Source organism: Larus michahellis, chromosome 1 (assembly GCF_964199755.1).
Source record: "Larus michahellis chromosome 1, bLarMic1.1, whole genome shotgun sequence".
NCBI classification, from domain to species: domain Eukaryota; kingdom Metazoa; phylum Chordata; class Aves; order Charadriiformes; family Laridae; genus Larus; species Larus michahellis.
In genome coordinates this window covers 215,982,834-216,003,006 of record NC_133896.1, presented here as the reverse complement: position 1 = coordinate 216,003,006, position 20,173 = coordinate 215,982,834, and the positions used below count along the sequence as shown (strand labels likewise).

Sequence of the window (20,173 nt, the reverse complement as noted above, 5' to 3'; positions counted from 1 at the left end):
AAAGTTTCAGATCGCAGACAAATGCCACCTACATTTGTATTCTTAAGTAGTATCTCTTCAGTGATAAGACATGCACTTTCCACCCAGAAACCCCCCCACAGCCTGGGCTGCATCCCCAGCAGCGTGGGCAGCAGCGCGAGGGGGGGGATTCTGCCCCTCTGCTCCGCTCGGGGGAGACCCCCCTGCAGTGCTGCCTCCAGCTCTGGGGCCTCAGCACAGGAGAGACACGGAGCTGTTGGAGCGGGGCCAGAGGAGGCCCCGGAGATGCTGGGAGGGCTGGAGCCCCTCTGCTGGGAGGACGGGCTGAGAGAGCTGGGGGGTTCAGCCTGGAGAAGAGAAGGCTCCACGGAGACCTTGGAGCCCCTTCCAGTCCCTCAAGGGGCTCCAGGAAAGCTGGGGAGGGACTCTGGATGTAGGAGGGGAGCCATAGGACGAGGGGGAAGGGTTTTACACTGAAAGAGGGGAGATTGAGATGAGATATTAGGCAGAAATTCTTGGCTGTGAGGGTGGTGAGCCCCTGGCCCAGGTTGCCCAGAGAAGCTGTGGCTGTCCCATCCCTGGAGGTGTTCAAGGCCACGTTGTACGGGGCTTGGAGGAACCTGGTCTAGAGCGGGAGGTGTCCCTGCCCAGGGCAGGGGCTTGGAACTGGATGATCTTTAAGGTCCCTTCCAACCCAAACCATTCTATAATTCTATGATTACAAATTGCAAATCCTGAAACAAAGCCTGTCACCTGAAGCATACTCCTGGCCTATGACAGATTATGAAACCTGAAGAAGACAGGCATACTTAAGACACTAGGACTTAAGACAATTTCTAATAATTTATATTTCTACTTGTCATGCATCAACACATCCAGTGTTCAAGAGTGCACTGCAAGCTTTTTGGAGCCCCCAACCTAGAAAGCAGTATTTAGTTGCTGGTTCAGAAGTTAAGCTCTGGACCTTTGCAAAGCAGTGTCTTGTCCCTGGCAATCTTGGGCCATTTCAAGTCACCGAACCATCGCTGTTGTGATGTGGAACACAGGGAAATTGTTCCCTTAGTGTTACGACCTGGTTTGAAAAGTCGTATTTACCTGTCCAGGGCACTGCATCCAGATTTATTTGCTTATCACTAGAACTGCAAGAACTTCTTGTGCTTGATGAAGGCGCAGCCTGTGTGTCTGTGGAGTTGCTCTAGACTTAGAGATTTAATCCACTAGATCAGATGCACACATGGCAGTAGAAGAGGAAGCCCTTTGACACCTAGTAGTATTAGTTAAATCAACTTCAGCCAGGTTAGATATTAGCAATATTACAGCAGTTGCCTGGAGCTGGTCTTGTCCTCATCTCCACCACTCAAATTGTACAAGTATCAACTTTTACTGTTAAAAAAAATATATTTTTTAAAAAACAAAAATACAATCGAAATTATTTCAATTTGCATTAACTAGCTGGCCAAATAGCACAAATGTACCATCCCATCTGCTGATGGAACAGTTAAACCACAGAGAAAGCAGGTTTGACTGGAGAGATAAAAATACAGGAAGCAAAACTTCAAAGGGGCAGGTTTCACAAATTCTTAGAGCACTTTTTGTCTCCAGGCAGAATTTGGGAGGATTTCAGGTGCTCACATATTTAAAAGCACAAAAGCTATTAGCCAGCCAATTGCTCTAAGTGTCACAATACCATGAAAAGCTGTTGTAGAATACAAGATATTATTTTTTTTGTATTTAGGAACTGACATAAAATTTTATCATACAGGATTTTAAGCTCTTTCTTTAGTAATTGACAGCATATCCCATCTTCCCAACACCACTTAATATTGAAAGGTCCATTTTTTCAAAGTTTAAAGAAAAGGAAGGATAGAAAACTAAGAGAATACTAAATATAAAATCTATTCCCATTAGTGCTGCAAACGTGCCGAGAGTTTGGTTATGGAGACATGTCCAGAACATGACCTCAGATGTATTTGGCCCATTTTAAGTGTTACGTGAAAGGTGAAACGTGTTAGTGTATAACCTATTATTACCAGCTACATAATATTTAGAAAGCCTTTAAGTGACCTCTTTTCAGGAAATCTGACAATATGGCCAAGGGACAAAAAACCCTCAAAATTTTAGCTTTCCAGTTGGGGTGGTTAATTTTTGTTAGTTAGCCTTTTTAAAACAAATGGCTGGAAGAACATTCGTCATTTCCATATGGCATGAATAACTAATTAGCACCACTATGTTTGCCTGAGGATCTTGTCCCCCCCAAAACAAGAAGGTTCACGAGCTACAGAGGTGCTGAGAACTTCCTTGTGTAAAGTACCCTGTCTGGGTACTTAAACTTTTCCTCATGCTTAATTAACTTGTAAATCCATGTAATTAAGCATCTGAGCACATAGGCACTATTTTAATCCAACACTCAAAAAATTCTCTACTGCTCACACAGTCTGGCAATCCTAATTAATTTTTTTTTTAATCAACATAATTGGAGCCAAGCACGTGCTTTTCATTAAGGCCTATTCACAAGTTTAGAAGTTTTAACTATTCACTTCTTCTGAGGAGTAAAAAAAAAAAAAAAAAAACAGTTTTGACAGCAGACAGAAGTCAACCACATAAGTTCTCATTTTGCAGTTTTTCCAAGAGTTAAGAGTTGAACTAGAACCTTCTCTCTCAATTTGATTTTGACACTGCAGAGCTGATCATGGTGGCTATGCCACACCTGGTAGCACAGTACCATCAGAATAACTGGGATGCAGAGACCACCATCCCCAGGACTTGCTTCCCTTTTTGAGATGTTTAAACCAAGCCAGGACAAGCTGTTCTTCAGATTCACATGCCTCGTGAAAACATTAGGAAACCCCATGCGCAGCTTGTGAATTTTTACTACAGACAAATATCATATCATGAGGAAGTCTTCAAAATGTGGGATTTATGTGGTCAGATGCAAACCTTTATGGTGTAGACACCTGCCTATTCTCTTTATAGCCAATGGACAGCAGCAGGCAGACAGCGATTCATTTCCTCCCAAAGTACATGTCCTGTCAAATGAGTCACAACTCAAATTATACCCATCTCTCTCTTCTGGCTGTAAGTGGAACATGCGCTCACAAAAGCTATCTTTGGAAAGAGTTCACAGGCTAGTTACTCAAGGCTGGACTCCTGTAGGAGGTGGCAAAGCAGACTGTTTGGTAAAAGGAAAGAAGAAAAAAAAAAGACACCTCACAAAAAGAGACTAGAGATGATTTTAAAAGAAATAAACACTATCACTAGTCTTTTTGAGCTAGATATCAAAGGTAAGCAGCAGTAGAGAAAGTGTACCTGTAAAAAAGCAGAGTTAATGTGAGAGGGAGGAAAAAGAATTCAGTATTCCACAGAGGATTTCGCGTCAGTTCCTGAAGAGCTTTCCTAGCTAGGAAAGAAACAGGTAAAAATAGCAGCTAAGTATGGTCACAAATTAGATCTTCTAACTCCTGCTGGAACTAGACAAGGCAATATATACTCCTTGATAGGTATGTAGAATCCACTGAAATATAATCAGCAGCAGGGCTGGTACTAAAGACGGGAAAAAAATTGTTCCTTCTAGGACAAGGCAAAAAAAAAAAAAAAAAAGGAAGATGTCTTAGCTCTGAGTCCACGCTAAACAGGAACTATTCCCAAGAGCCTAGAAACTGTAAGAGACAGCATGTGGACTCTCACCTTCCCAAGACCGAGCAAAGTGCACGGCTCCCGTAATCAGGTTTCAAAACAGCATGGGTGAGCACCCAGCAAGGGGAGCTTTATCAAAGCTGACATCTTCATTTTTCATCAGATTTATGTCAGACAGACACTTTCAGAAGAAAGACCACAACTCAGATTAGGCAGGGCTCCAGTCGGTCAAGTTCATGACCAGCTGGTATAATAGTGAGTGTTTTTTCTGGACTGTGCTTCATACTACAAAGAAATGCAAATGAAACGTGAAAAAGATGCATGAACAAAGCAATCAGGATGACCGGCACATGTTTTCTTCCCTCTGTTTAACAAAGATTTAATGTTAGGTAGCGTAAGACTGGACTGTGCCAGAATGTAACCAGAACTTGCTAACGCGCCCCCTGGTTGTTTTCCACTAAAAGTACAGAAGACAGACATTTAATAAGCAGCCTTTAGTCTAAATATGCTTTACAGAATCAAGAAACAGCGCATTTAAATTTTAAGAGAGCTTATAAAATAAAGACTTCTGAATAAGCAACCTAGAGCTAACTTTTCCTCCCGCTTTCTTCACTACAAAATACAGAGCTAACACTTCATACAGGCAACACTGACACCTGCTGTTAACTCTATCAAGTGCATTCAACTTTCACAACTGATAAAAACACAAATGCATTTTTCTAAAGACTTTTCAAAGCATATTAAACATTTCCATTTCAAAACTTTCTTTACTAGCATATCTATTGCTATTACTGCAGAACTGAAGTTATCAACCTGTCTTGTAAAGCACCTTTTGAATACAAATTCCTCAAAACCCACCTACCAACAGTGTTTAAAACCTTTATTGATTTCCCCACAGCTAACATTCTTGAACTGTTATAATTAAAGCAGATCTGGAAAAGGCCTTCTCGTTTACCTTCATACTAGAATTTCATGTTTTTCGTCACCAGAGACACCTAGGTAACCACCCAAAAGTGCAGTTACCATACCTTCCTTATACTATACATGCGTTGAAGTAACCGAGTCCTGACTACGCAGTGTCTTTATTCTGGATTACAAGGAAGAACTATGCAAAAGGTAAATTCAATTCAGTGGCTCAACATTAAAAAAATTAAAGAAAAAACCAACACAACTCAGACACACACACACACTTAGGCGTATAGCTGTTTTGTTTCAACTACAGCGTCAAGTTTTGGCAAGTTGTTTATTTTCCGTTGTTCTAATTTATTTAAAGAAATTTTAATTTTGTTAAGGAGAACAGAGCAGGGGCTTTCCGCAGAAGCCCTCTAACAGAGAAGGTCCACGATTTCAACATTCACAAGGCAAGTCCATGGGCTACACAGCCAGCTCTGGTTCAGAGCGCTCAAACGTCCACGTGGCAGAAGCCTAGAGACCACCAAAGAACACACATTGAGGCCCATCTCCTTGCTACCAGCAGCAAAGCAGCACTACTTAAGTATCTCCTTTGCACATTCCAGTCCAAAAAGTGTTTGTTTGGGGTTTTTTTGTTTGGTTGGTTTTGTTTTGGTTTTTGTTTGCCTGTTTTTGTTTTGGTTTTTTGTTTGGTTGGTTTTTTTTAATTTGGAAAGGCTCCTTCCATACTAAAGAAGTTACAACAGCTACAAATAATATTCTCAAAAAACCTTACCTAAGCAAAGAGAAGACATCGTAAGAGTTACGAACGCAGTTCTGATCCACCTGGAGAAGACTATTCTTCAGGGTACCTGAGTGATCCTTAAAGGCAAAGAAAGAATGTTAATTTGAGAATCAAAAATTTTTTCCATCTTGACTAAAAGCATGCACTTGTGGTGGGATAACAAATGATCTTGTATTTAATGTATTTTAAATCTGTTTTCATAAAGTTTTAAGTACGGTAGGTAGAAATAATTTAAGGCAGCAATAACAGCAAGTTCAAGTCTGGCCTACAGCAACACCTCTAAAGATGTTAATGATCTATCACTGTGTTCTAGACACGGAGTGTGTTTTCTTGAATTTTATAATCTATTACTGCACAAATTTTATGCACAGAAATACCAACGGATGCAATTTACAGTACTGCCAGTCTGCAGCTTCAGACCCGAGAGCCCATTCAGATGTACAAGACCATGAGATAAAGCTCTATTCTTTATCCACATTGTAACACATTTAAAAGGTCAAAGCAACCCTACTTTTGAATATGTGAACAAGTTTCTGGAAGTTACCAAAAAAAAAAAAAACCCAAAACAAACCCTTATGTCATTCTTAAGAGACCAAAGCATATGTTCCGCACAAGAGGCATCAAAACAGCAATTCTTCATGCTGCAAAGGCCAGATACTGAGCTTTTCCTTATCAGACATAGTCACACAAATTCCTAGAAACACCACAAACTCGGAACTGTTTCTTCACATGATAAAGCGAATTTTAAGCAGGTCAAACCATTTGGCAGCATTGTTAGAAACTTTATGGATTGTAGGAAAAAAGGCATTTATTTCAGTGTATGATGTAGCCCCAGCTGATCAGCTAATTTTCCAGCAGTGATACAGATGTACTCCGAGTAGCACAATCCCTGCCTACGTATTCTTTCCTGCCTCAACAGGCTGTTTCTATATAGAAGACGTTGAAATGCAGAGTTACATCTCAGTGTGACCAGCAGAAGGAGGGGGGTGATTGTCCCCCTGCACTCAGCACTGGTGAGGCCACACCTTGAGTATTGTGTCCAGTTCTGGGCACCTCAATACGAGAGAGACATCGAGGTGCTGGAGCGAGTGCAGAGGAGGGCAACGAAGCTGGTGAAGGGCCTGGAGAATAAATGTGATGAGGAGCGATGGAAGGAGCTGGGACTGTTTAGTTTGAGGAAGAGGAGGCTGAGGGGAGACCTCATCACTCTCTACAGCTACTTGAAAGGACACTGTAGAGAGGTTGGTGCTGGTCTCTTCTCACAGGTACTTAGCGATAGAACAAGAGGGAATGGGTTCAAGCTGCAGCAGGGTAGGTTTAGGCTGGACATTAGGAAAAAATTCTTCCCAGATGGACATTAGGAAAAAATTCTTCCCAGAAAGAGTGGTCAGACACTGGAATAGGCTGCCCAGGGAGGTGGTGGAGTCACCATCCCTGGATGTGTTTAAGACTCGTTTAGATGTGGTGTTAAGGGATATGGTGTAAGGGAGAACTTTGTAGAGTGGAGCTGATGGTTGGGCTCGATGATCCCAAGGGTCTTTTCCAACCTAAATGATTCTATGATTCTATTCTAACATCTACTGACACAACTGTTAGCCAGGCAGCAGACATTCCTTTCCACCAAAAATACGGTTCCACCTAAATAATCATGAGATCTGTACACTACATTGTGGTGCTTCTATTGCAATATGATGCTTAGCAGCAGCTCTCTCAGCTCCTCATTTCCATTCTCACGATGTTGGATCCCACATACTGAAATCCATACATATATCCCCTGAAAAAACACCAGAATTAAGACATCTTAAAGCCTGAATGAAGTTAGGATGGTGGAAAACTGAAAACGTACAACTACCACCATCACCATTTTACACCATGGAGTTGATCTTGTTTCAAGAAACACTGCCTTCGGAAAGTAAAGTATAAAATTTTTCAGAGATAGAGTGGAGCAGCCTAGAATAATATAGCCACATATTTCAGCCTTTTATTTTTCCCCTGTACTACAGTGCGTTGAAAGGAAATTCCCGAAGAATCAGACACCATGTGGTCAATACAAACTGTTCAACTCCGAGGAAACTCGCAGAACATGCAATGGAAGGGTTTCAGACTTCGCTATTAAAGAAGTTTGCCCTTTGAAAGGGGAGTTTGTCCACTTCTCTGCCACAGCATTTGTTAGATACAGGCACGTGTATTTGCAAACACACAAAAAGGCTTTGCTTGTGCAGAGTGGCCATGATCTAGCTGCTAAAAATAAAATAAAAAAATGCATATATGGGGAAAGACTCTACCTGCAGTGACGGACACCGCGTGCAGCGGAGAGAAACAGATGCAGCTTTCCAAAGATAAGGGTCTTTCCTGCCTGACGGTTGAAAAAAGTAGCTACAATTCAATATCCTTGAAGAATATCCTTCTGTTCCCCTGTACCCCTGACCACAACCAAATGTTTTGAGTTGTGACAGCTGTATAGACTATTTCTGGTTTTCCTTCTTTAAGGAGAGAACAGAAAGCTAGTCATTAACTAAAAGCTATATGTGCTTCCCTAAATACACTTTCTGAAAAGATATCACTGCAAGAGCAAGGGCAAATCTTATCAGTTAGTAGCAGCAAGCATAAAATGGTTGAAAGAAAATTTGAAAGCCAGGAAGGCATTGAGGAAACCAGAGAAGGAGAAACCTGTATTTAAGAAAGCCCCTGGAGCACCCAGAACTGATTTTGTTTAACCTGGATCAAAAGCGATTTTACACACAAGGATGAAGTCTCGGACAAGACCAAGCAGATTCAGAAAACAGCTAAAGGAGGGGGAATCCTTTAAGTAAAACGTGACAGCTTCAAAAAAATATCTCTGAAGCTGACATCTACCTTATTCAAACATTGGTCCAGTTCAAGCAAATCCAAATAGAGTTTCAGTGTACGATTATGAGAAAAGGTGAAACAGAGAGGAACAAGTGCTTCAGTGGTCCCATGCCAGAAAGGAAAGAGGAAAATAAACTGGACACAGCTATGATGAAAGCAGCAGAATCCCTCTGAAATCTTCCAGCAAAATTGCTGCACAATTTACTACAAAATAATAATAAAAAAGCTTGAACAAAAGCAGAAGTCGGAGGTACAATTATGTGAAAGTCAAATGTAGTTAAGAACAAAGCAGCTATATTGGCAGCACACATTTATAGTTACATTGAGATGAAAAGCTGTAAATGCTCAAGGAGTTACATGAGCACTGTCAGACACCTACCATAAAGCAATAATACCCTTCAGGGCTCAGAAGACACACACAGTGGCTTTTGAAACCTTGTTTCCCAACTTTTTTTTTTGCCATGAGCTAAGCATCCATTGCAGCAGGAAAACTACGACTTGAACGAGAATATCACCCAAAGAAAACATTTATTTTTTCGCTGCATAGCAGCAACAGCCAAGTTGCTGCTGGACAAAAGAGATGGAAGAAGGGTAAAATTCCAAATACCTAAATATTGCTAAGGATAAGGATTTAAAGGCTTTCTGACATTCAGCAGAAAAAAAAAAAAATGAAGTCATTAACAACTCTGAAACCCTGGATATGGTTGTTTTAGTCTGTTAAGACAATAACTGCTATCCTATAATTGCCTTGCTTACCTAGAATTTCTCCACCAGTATTGCTGCTAGTTTTCTACTTTGCTCCTTTAGATGACAGGAGCTTCCTACAAAGCAGGTGTTTTCAGCACAACCTGCATTTTGAAGGTAACCTTACATACAAGTGGGCTTGAAGGTTCTAAAACAGCAGCTAAAGGGCACTACCTAGTGAAACACAGAATCACAGAATGGGAGGGGTTGGAAGGGACCTCTAGAGACCATCCAGTCCAACCTCTCTGTGCCAGAGCAGGGTCACCTATAGCAGGTTGCACAGGAACACGTCCAGGCGGGTCTGGAATGTCTCCAGAGACAGAGACTCCACCACCTCTCTGGGCAGCCTGTGCCAGGGCTCTGCCACCCTCAAAGGAAAGAAGTTCCTCCTCAGGTTTAGGTGGAACTTCCTATGCTCAGGTTTGTGCCTGTTACCCCTTGTCCTGTCACTGGGCACCACTGAGAAGAGCCTGGCCCCATCCTCCTGACACCCACCCTTTAAGTATTCATAAGCATTGATAAGATCCCCCCTCAACCGCCTTTTTTCCAGACTGAAGAGACCCAGGGCTCTCAGCCTTTCCTCATCAGAGAGATGCTCCAGTCCCTTCTTCATTTTTGTAGCCCTTTGCTGGACTCTCTCCAGCAGTTCCCTGTCCTTCTGGAACTGGGGAGCCCAGAACTGGCCCCAATGCTCCAGGTGCGACCTCACCAAGGCAGAGTAGAGGGGGAGGATGACCTCCCTCCACCTGCTGGCCACGCTCTTTTTAATGCACCCCAATATGCCATTGGCCTTCTTGGCCACGAGGGCACATTGTTCATTTGTGGACAACTTGTTGCCCACCAGGACTCCCAGGTCTCTCCCTGCAGAGCTGCTCTCCAGCAGGTCAGCCCCCAACCTGTCCTGGTGCACGGGGCTATTCCTCCCTAGGTGCAGCACCCTACACTTGCCCTTGTTGAATTTCATTAGGTTCCTGTAAGCTTCCAGTGCTTTGATTTTAAATTAAACAATTTAGCAATTTGAATATTCCTATTTGAGAACACTGCTCTTGGTGGTTCCGTTTACCAGGTAGATATTATGAGGGAGATATCTATTCAAATCAATAAATCTACAATGTTCAGCAATAAAAATCATAGTTGGGACAGTGCCTAACGTTCCTGTCCTACTTGAGTTTATTCTGCTACAACAGCATTCAGGCTCCCATCTCCCTCATCACAGGTAAGTTCACACGACTGAAAAATGGGAATTTGCCTGTAGCTCTAGATGGCTCAAGTAATGCTCAGAAGTACATCTGCAGTGGGCTTTAAAACTCTGAATTCATGAAATATCACCAGAATGGTTTAGTCAGCCTCCAACAATTTTCTTATTTTGGCTCATAAGTGGTCTTAATTGTCTTATTAAAAGACATTTAATACACTAATAAAATGCACTTTATTCTAAGACTGTATAAATCTACTTTGGCAATTTAATTCATAGGCAAAAGAATTATTAAAGTAATAAGGGTTTTTTTTGAGCAATGCGGGGGGAGGGGATAAAATAATAATTAAAAAAAAGCGTACCATACCTTAACTTTGGTCAGACTAAGATGTGCAAAAATAGAGGATACTTCCAACATTGTCTTTGTGCACAAGGTTTTCATTAGACTTGCAAAATGGTATTTGTAAACATTTGCTTTCATAATGAGGTTTCATAAGTGCCAGTGTAAAAAAACTAAGACTACTATTCCATCCACATATTATCTCAAAAATTGAGGCTTATGACTAAGATGTCTTTAAGTATTACGAGACCTGCCACCACCACAAGAAAAAAAACACCTCAAGAGATTAGAAAAATATCCATACAACCAAGCAGAAAAGATATTGTATTGCAGTTTCCTGACACAAAAAATCCCTTCCTACAGAAGATTTCAGGTGGCACTTTATAAATAATATTTAGTATAACCAAAGTGTCTGTATAATATTCAGAATATCCCGCATTGACAGGAAAATTATAAAGCAAGACCAACTAAGAGCAGAAATACCCCTTAGGTGCACACAGCTTCTGAAGGTTACAGGAGGAGTTTGCTTGTCCCAACTAGTTTGGCTTAAATGGCAGATAAGATACTTAAATACAGGAGGTACGTGCTATACAAGAAGAGATTTAGGTCAAGGAACTGACAAAGAAAGCAATTGGAAGATATAAAGCAGGGTGACAAAATAAATTTCTAGCTCTTGCAGCCAGAAAGAGCTGAATAAATTATAGGAAAGGACAAAGAAGGAGATTATTTGTGCTCTCCATAGGCTACGACTGTATTTGCAACTTAGCTACAGAACACGTACAAGAACTCAGATGTACTTTTAAATGTTATGAGCTAGGAAGCAAGTCCTGACAACAAACAATCAGGAAAGAGGACAGTGAATCGGCATTGAATTCAAATCCAGATTATATGAGTTCAGGATCATGGGTACTATCAACAAAACAACAACAAGAAGTAAAATTACAACCTTGGATTTCAGGAGGGCTAACTTCGACCTCTTCAAGAAACTGCTTGGAGAGATCCCGTGGGCTAGGGCTCTGGAAGGCAAAGGGGCTCAAGAAAGCTGGTTGATATTCAAAGACCACTTCCTCCAAGCTCAGGATCGGTGCATCCCTAAGAGAAAGAAATCGGCCAAGGGACGCAGGAGACCTGCATGGTTGAGCAGGGAGCTTCAGAAAAAGCTCAAGTGGAAGAAGGAAGTTTATAATAAGTGAAGAAGGGACTGACCCCTTGGGAGGATTACAAGAATGCCACCAGAACGTGCAGGGATGAAACAAGGAAAGCCAAGGCCGCCTTGGAATTAGACCTGGCTAGGGACATCAAGCACAACAAAAAGAGCTTCTACAAGTATATTGGAAGCAAAAGGACGACCAGAGAAGTTGTAGGCCCACTGCTGAATGAGGCAGGAGTCATGGTGACGGAGGATGTGGAGAAGGCAGAGTTACTGAATGCCTTCTTTACTTCGGTCTTTTCTGCTCGGCCCAGCCCTCAGGAGTCCCAGGCATTGAATAAAGTAACAGGGAAAGAAGACGACTTCCCTTGGGTTGAGGAGGAGCGAGTGAGGGACCAATTAGATCATCTAGATATTCACAAGTCCATGGGCCCTGATGGGATGCACCCAAGAGTGCTGAGGGAGCTGGCAGAAGTCATTGCTGGGCCGCTCTCCATCATCTTTGAAAAGTCCTGGAGAACAGGCGAGGTGCCTGGGGACTGGAGGAAAGCCAATGTCACTCCAGTCTTCAAGAAAGGCAAGAAGGAGGAGCCGGGGAACTACAGGCCGGTCAGCCTCACCTCCATCCCTGGAAAGATGATGGAACAGCTCGTTCTGGGTGTCATCTCAAGGCACGTGGAGGAAAGGAAAGCTATCAGAAGTACTCAGCATGGATTCACCAAGGGGAAATCATGTCTGACTAATCTGATAGCCTTCTACGATGGCATGACTAGATGGATAGATGAGGGGAGGGCGGTAGATGTGGTCTACCTTGACTTAAGCAAGGCGTTTGACACGGTCTCCCACAGCATCCTCATAGGGAAGCTTAGGAAGTGTGGGTTAGATGAATGGACAGTGGGGTGGATAGAAAACTGGTTGAAAGATAGAGCTCAGAGGGTTGTGATTAGGGGCACAGAGTCTAGTTGGAGACCAGTGACGAGTGGTGTTCCCCAGGGGTCAGTACTGGGTCCAGTCCTCTTCAACATATTCATCAATGACCTGGATGAGGGGATAGAGTGCGCCCTCAGCAAGTTTGCTGATGACACCAAGCTGGGTGGGGTGGCTGACACACCGGAAGGCTGTGCCGCCATACAGAGAGACCTGGACAGGTTGGAGAGTTGGACAGAGAGGAACCTTATGAAGTTCAACAAGGGCAAGTGTAGGGTGCTGCACCTGGGAAGGAACAACCCCATGCACCAGTACAGGTTGGGTGCTGACCTGCTGGAGAGCAGCTCAGCTGAAAGAGACCTGGGAGTCCTGGTGGACAACAGGATGACCATGAGTCAGCAATGTGCCCTTGTGGCCAAGGAGGCCAATGGCATCCTGGGGTGCATCAAGAAGAGCGTGGCCAGCAGGTCGAGGGAGGTCATCCTCCCCCTCTACTCTGCCTTGGTGAGGCCGCACCTGGAGTACTGTGTCCAGTTCTGGGCTCCCCGGTTCAAGAGGGACAGGGAACTGCTGGAAAGGGTGCAGCAGAGGGCTACAAAGATGATTGGGGGACTGGAACACCTCTCTTACGAGGAAAGGCTGAGGGATTTGGGTCTCTTCAGTCTGGAAAAAAGACGGCTGAGGGGTGACCTTATCAACGCTTATAAATACTTAAAGGGTGGGTGTCAGGAGGATGGGGCCAGGCTCTTTTCAGTGGTGCCCGGGGACAGGACAAGAGGCAATGGGCACAAACTTGAACATAGGAAGTTCCTCCTAAACATGAGGAGGAACTTCTTTACCCTGAGGGTGACAGAGCACTGGAACAGGCTGCCCAGAGAGGTGGTGGAGTCTCCAACTCTGGAGACATTCAAAACCCACCTGGACATGTTCCTGTGTAACCTGCTCTAGGTGACCCTGCTCTGGCAGGGGGGTTGGACTAGATGATCTCCAGAGGTCCCTTCCAACCCTATGATTCTATGATTAATACAGAAATCCTGAAAAACTAGAACTGCATCCTGCCTCAGGAAAATCAAGTTAACAGCACCAGGAAGCACAGTCTGAGCTCCGAACTGAGATACAATCTACAATTTGAAGGATAACTATCAAAACACCAAAGTTCGGAGGCTTGGATCAGCCAGAGAGTTCTGCACACATGGCCACCTTGTCCCTTGCTCCATTCTCCCCACATATGAACAGCTACCTGCATTCCTGACTATAAAGTCATTGCTTCCATTCAAATCCCCACAAGACTGGACTTGCTGGTTGTGGCTAATGCAGAAACTGCAGCTGTGTGTCAAGGAGTCATTTTCTCTCCAGCCAAGGACCCTTACACAACCTATCCTGAACGTGGGTCAGGGCAATCCCAAGCACAAATCCAGGCTCGGTGGAGAACGGATGGAGAGCAGCCCTGAGGAGAAGGACTTGGGGGCATTGGTGGATGAGAAGCTCAACATGAGCCGGCAACGTGTGCTGGCAGCCCAGAAACCCCCCCGCAGCCTGGGCTGCATCCCCAGCAGCGTGGGCAGCAGGGCGAGGGGGGGATTCTGCCCCTCTGTTCCGCTCGGGGGAGACCCCCCTGCAGTGCTGCCTCCAGCTCTGGGGCCTCAGCACAGGAGAGACACGGAGCTGTTGGAGCGGGGCCAGAGGAGGCCCCGGAGATGCTGGGAGGGCTGGAGCCCCTCTGCTGGGAGGACAGGCTGAGAGAGTTGGGGGGGTTCAGCCTGGAGAAGAGAAGGCTCCAGGGAGACCTTGGAGCCCCTTCCAGTCCCTCAAGGGGCTCCAGGAAAGCTGGGGAGGCACTCTGGAGCAGCGCCTGTTGCAACACGTCAAGGGGGAATGGTTTTACACTGAAAAAGGGGAGGTTTAGATGAGATCTGAGGCAGAAATTCTTGGCTGTGAGGGGGGTGAGCCCCTGGCCCAGGTTGCCCAGAGAAGCTGTGGCGGCTCCATCCCTGGAGGGGTTCAAGGCCAGGTTGGACGGGGCTTGGAGCACCCTGGTCTAGTGGGAGATGTCCCTGCCCAGGGCAGGGGGGTTGGAGCTAGATGATCTTTAAGGTCCCCTTCTAACTCAAACCATTCCATGATTCTATACTACAGTACTGCCACCAGCAATTTGGGATTAAAAACCACCCTGTCGGCTGTGCTATGTACAATAGGGAAGTTTAAACTTTTCATCACTGATGTAGTAATCGGCACTGCCATATAATTAATTTGCTGCAATCACAATATTGGCTGAACAAGGACAAATACTACAATGAAGCCTTTGGAAAAAAAACATGGGGTGAAACAGTTGTGACACAGAACAAATAAATAGCTTCCAATTCAGAAGCTACAAATTCTGGTTTTAAGAGCAAGAACCAAAACTTAGTGTGCTTTTATATTTGCCGTTAAAATGAGTCTTAACAGCCACACCATTTTCAAAATGTTCAAAATTTGAACGAAGTGTCTGTCTCAAAGAATAAAGTCAAAGCTTATTTTCAGTAACCAGGCTTTTTTTTTGGGGGGGACTTAAAATTCTATGCTTTAAGTCTTCCCAGAACAGCTCAGATGTCCATGCAATAGAGGCGAGATAACAGTTCTTATCTGTCATGTCAAAAAAGTATTCCTTCTCAGAACTAAGCATTTTAATGTTCTGAGCATCCAAGTGTGAAAATCTAACTTTAGAAGTCGAATTTCAGCTTGTCACCCGTACTAACAAGCCAGAACAAATACAAGTTACCCTTACCTTCTGTTCAAATGAAGCTCCATAATAACCATCATTGAGACCAAAAATAATCTCATTTGGGTTTCTTGCATGTATCTGCAAGAAGAGAAGAAAGCAAACTGTTTTACAGTCACCTCACTGTGATTTTACACTGCAAACGAGCACTCTCTGATAGTCAAATGTGGTTTTTCAGCACCTGTAATTCTAGACACACATGACACCTAAGAGAAAACTGAATTTAACCATAGAAAATGCATTTGCTTCCCAGCTTTAACAACAGTCACTGAGTATGTTCAGCCATTCTACCTTGAAATCAGAAACACACGCCAGAGCATCTTTCCTATGGTTGCATTTCCAGCTGACAAAAACAACTAAGAGACCAGGAAACCAATCAAAGAGGTAAGTCTCAAGAGTAATTAGCTTTCACATGATTATTACCTAAAATGATATTCCAAGATTAGGCTTTTGTCGTCACAGTAGACACAAAATTAGTGTTCAGTATTGTAGCTAATATCCTGCTATTAATGTAAAGAACATTATTTCAAATAAAATCATGCACTACAGAATATTCTCTAGGGAGTCATTTCATTTGTCCAGTAAAAAATAGAAAAAAGCTACGCTGAAGGGTACTGGGTCTGGCAGCGATGGAGTTAATTTTCTTCATAGCAGCCCATATGGTGCTATGTTTTAGATCTGTGACTAAAACAGTGTTGGTACCACACCAGTGTTTTAGCTATTGCTGAGCAGTGCTTGCACCGCATCAAGGTCTCCTCTGTTTCTCACTCTGCCCCCGCAGCGAGGAGGGCTGGGGGTGGGCAAAATCTTGGGAGGGGACAGAGCTGTGACAGCTGACCCAAACTGACAGAAGGGATATTCCATATTGTATCACATTGTGCTTAGTGGGGAAAAACAGGGGTCAGTAGCTGTTGCTCGGGGACTGGTTGGGCATCAGTCTGCTGGTGGGAGGTGGTGAATGACTACCTTCGCATCACTTGTGTGTTGTTCTTCCTGCCCTCCCCCTTTTTTACTTTTAATTATTTTTTTTTCTTTAAGTTATTAAACTGTGTTTATCTCAACCCACGAGTTTTTTCCATATTTTTGTTCCTCTGACTCTCTCCCAGCCCACCAGTGCAGGGGGTGCTGGCCAGGACCAATGCACCATGTGAAGCTAGAGCAGTCATTCCCTATAAATCTTTCTTCACAGGTTTTCGAATATCCCAATTTAAAAAAAAAAAAAAATCTTCATTTTAACGTGATAAATATACTATGAGCTATTCTAAATAGATCCTATCAGTTAATCAGTGAAAAAGGGCCCAGTAGAATTAGAACGATCTATTTGATTCAAGAGATACCATATTTTTTGGTAGCATTATTTTTATTACTTATTTCTTTTTGAGACCTTTTTATTATAAGCTCCACAATACAGAAAACACCCCACTTTTCACCACTTTCAAAAGGCTACTAGTAAGAGACAAATACCAGAATTAAAACAGATCTTATGCAGTAAGCTCCTTGGACTGAAGATCTCTGATGGGACGTCATGATTATGAGAATGGATTAAAACTGTAATATACAGAACAATTATGATCTAAGTTCATTTAACTATATGTACAATCGTAATGCTATTTTCTTAAATTGAGGCATTGCAATTTAAAGCACCGAGTGTTATTATTTAAGAGCCTCAGTGAACAATGGTAGCTTAAAACATTCAGCCAGTCCAGATTTAAAGCTCTGAAGTAAACTAACATGAACCTCTGCAATCAGACTTTAAAATACATCCTTCAAATGCATTCATTTCCTTTCTTAGCATTCTATAAATTTGTTCATCCAGATGTTTTGTTTCCCTAAGTAAAAAGTTGAGGAAAAACTGTTTTTACGTTACCTGCTGGCCCAAGTACTTTAGCCCATCTAGATTGACCTTCCATTCGATCAAAAGCTGAAAGTGCTCCTTCTTGCCACCCCAGATCCTCACAACAAAACAGGAGACAGAGGTATCAAGACGATCAGGCATTATTCCGAAATCCAGACTCCTCCATGTCGGGTTCTATAGGTATTCAAAGAGGGACAAAGCAACTCAAACAAGCTGAAAGTAGTCAAATCCATTTCAAAGACTAAAAACCTTAATAATAATGAATAGCAGCCATTTTGAGGTTCACGCAGAGTTAAAGCCAACAGGCTCTGCTGCTTCCTTATTCTGTTTTCTAGACAGAATTCCTGGGTTAAAAGCTACATGCTGTAAAGTATTTTAGAAACTCAGTAGGCTCTGCTTCCTTCCATTAAAAGATGTTGAAAAATTTACTTCAGAACTTACTAATTCAGTTTAGACAAATCAGGAACTTTAAAAGTGGAAGTAAGATTCCTTTCCAGGTTACAATTCAGCTTCTGCAAACTAGGATAAAGCTTACACTGCAAAAGTTAAATCTAAAACGCTGATCTACTCCCCAGTAATTAAGTTTGCACAATTTATTGACAGGTTTGTTCACATTCTTCTCCTCCTTGACTGATGCTCATGGGAGTCCTCAAACTTTGTCACCAAGAGCTCTTCTGCACTCCAAGAGATCAAGCTTCCATCTCAAGCTTTACAGAAGCAGCACACATTAAGATAAACTGCAAACATCCATTCCATTAAAATTCAGATTTGCAAACATGAGACATTCCAAGAACATTTAAATTAAAGATTTATGGGAACTGTTGTAATCGGCCCAAGCTGCAACCAAACCAAGTCAATCCAACACCTACTAGTGCCAAGAGCCAAATACCAACTTTAGGACTTCCTCAGGGTGTCCAAATGCAAAAGTGGGAAAGTGGGTTTTTTTATAGATATCTCCCTCCTTGTCCGCAAACAGAAATAGTAGCTCCTCCAAAACAAAAGCAAAAGGTAGGAACCCACCACCCCATGACAGAACAAGCCTTTCCTTCTAGCGCTTAAGCAGCTTGGAACAGGCCAAGCATCTCTGAACTGGTATAGGGCAATTTAGAATAAGATGCCTCTAAAAAGAAGGGAGGGGCAAAGTTATCCAGTAAGTGTTACAGAAGGAATGCATTAATCAAGTTTTCCTAAGGAGAAGGGATATTTGGTAGCTATTCAGGCACAAGAATACCAGGTCATTAAAATACCCATAGATTACGTACGGAATTTGCTCAAGACATCTTTTATTTAGATTTTTGTCATTCCATCTCACATTTCCTTTGGTTAGATTCCCTTTTTGTTATTCCTTTTCCTGATTTAGAATAGGCAGAGCTCAACATCCTGAAGTCTCAAGGAACTTCTGTCTTTGACAAGTTAAACAGCCTTGTGGACAGAGAGCTCTTCCTCCATTCAGGAGGGTTTCAAAGCATTTACAGCCCAGTGTGCTATAAATGGCACAGTTCTACCTTGTTAACACAGACATTAAAAAGTCTGTTTAGCACGTTTTCAAACTCCCTTACCCAACACTTGCAACATCCTACTCCCACAAAGAGACCTACCCCTTCTCAGGTGTAATAAACTGTTCAGTTCTGGTCCCTTCACTGAACTGGAAAATTTAGAAACTGAGACATTTTCAAGCTTCAGTTTCTTAAAGCTATTAGCTCTTCAAAGAATATACATTTTTATATATATGCAGGTACACGTTCCTTACTGTTCACCTCTACAACAAAAAGATGTTCAAAGGAATCGGTGGTATATTCTGCAACACTTTGACTCTGCCTTTATTTGGGGTGTTGCAAGCAGGGCCTCTGCTTCTACACCAAGGCTGCTAAACCACAGAGCATGAGCTTCCAAGGAATCTGTACACCCAGCACAGTAACATACAAGTGCTCCTTGAATAAGCAATTTGCAGACGTTTAAATAAAAGCAGCTATTTCTGTTGCTAACATCACCAAGAACAGCAAAAAAAAGTAAAAAGATGAACTGCAAACAAACCAGAGTTATGATGCATACAATTCTCGGATACTGAAAGAAGTTAAGCCCGTAAAAATCCAGCTAATATTACTTTGCCTGTTTGGTGTTCTCCATATTTAAAATGGATATATATTGTAAAGCTTAACCTGAGCCCTGAACAGTTTTCACATGAAAGTGCCCTACCCTTGGAGCATTTAGTCCTATCTGCAGGAGTACCAACAGACCATCACGTCACAGCTGTTAACATAAACGTCCATTTATTTCTACTAGTCAGTAACTCGCTATTCCAACCCTTGTGAAAAGAACATGGAAAGGAGAAGAATGTGCGGAACCGAAGAGTAGAAATACACATTTAACATCTATGGTGTTCGGCAGAGAAATCAGCATACTTCAATAAGTACACAATTTTTAAAAGAAAGCGTTTCCATATTAAAATAACTTACCAGAGAATTCTTGATCACCTCACTCTTATAAAATTCTAAAGAAAAATGAGTAAAAAAACACCTTTAGATTAGCTTAGACACCAATACAGATCTTAGCATTTGAAATAGAAAAAGCTAAAATAAGTTAACACTCATGAAAGACAAATGCTTGTGGGACTAGTTTATCAGTAACAGATTCACAAGGAAGACTTTAAATGCAGTCGTGCTTTTGACCAAAAGTACTCATTCACACTTAATTATTAGAAGCCATTATTTAAATTTAGCATTTCATCTTCATACCCAAGATAACCCTCAAGATTTACTGAGGTTTTGGTTTCTGGGGAAAGAACATGCTCCGGTACTTTAGGATATTTGGATGACATTTGCAAAGTGACAAGAGTTTGTCATATGACATCTTCCGGGAGGACTGCAGCAGGGATAAAGTAATTGCACTGCTTTCCTGAAGAGCAAGGGTGACCTGTTCCAGATGCTTAGAAAGTGAACAGTCAAATTACCTCACAGAGGTGCCAAGAACCCTGTATTTAAATGGAAATAAGCAACTGCTGACACACGGACCTTGGCTTTCCCAGCCAAAATAAGAGCTTAAAGTC

General features: G+C 42.6%; 1 protein-coding gene across 2 annotated transcripts in view; it reads right to left on the bottom strand.

Annotated features, from left to right (window-relative positions):
• Positions 1-20,173, bottom strand: part of UVRAG (UV radiation resistance associated) — a 112,968-nt gene that overhangs the window by 74,117 nt on the left and 18,678 nt on the right. For both annotated transcript variants that reach the window (XM_074572301.1, XM_074572302.1), the window contains exons 3-6: positions 19,584-19,618; positions 17,140-17,301; positions 15,279-15,353; positions 5,300-5,385 (exon numbers count right to left, since the gene is read on the bottom strand). In XM_074572301.1, coding sequence (XP_074428402.1) covers positions 5,300-5,385; positions 15,279-15,353; positions 17,140-17,301; positions 19,584-19,618 — 358 coding nt within the window. The remainder of the gene's footprint in view (positions 1-5,299; positions 5,386-15,278; positions 15,354-17,139; positions 17,302-19,583; positions 19,619-20,173) is intronic.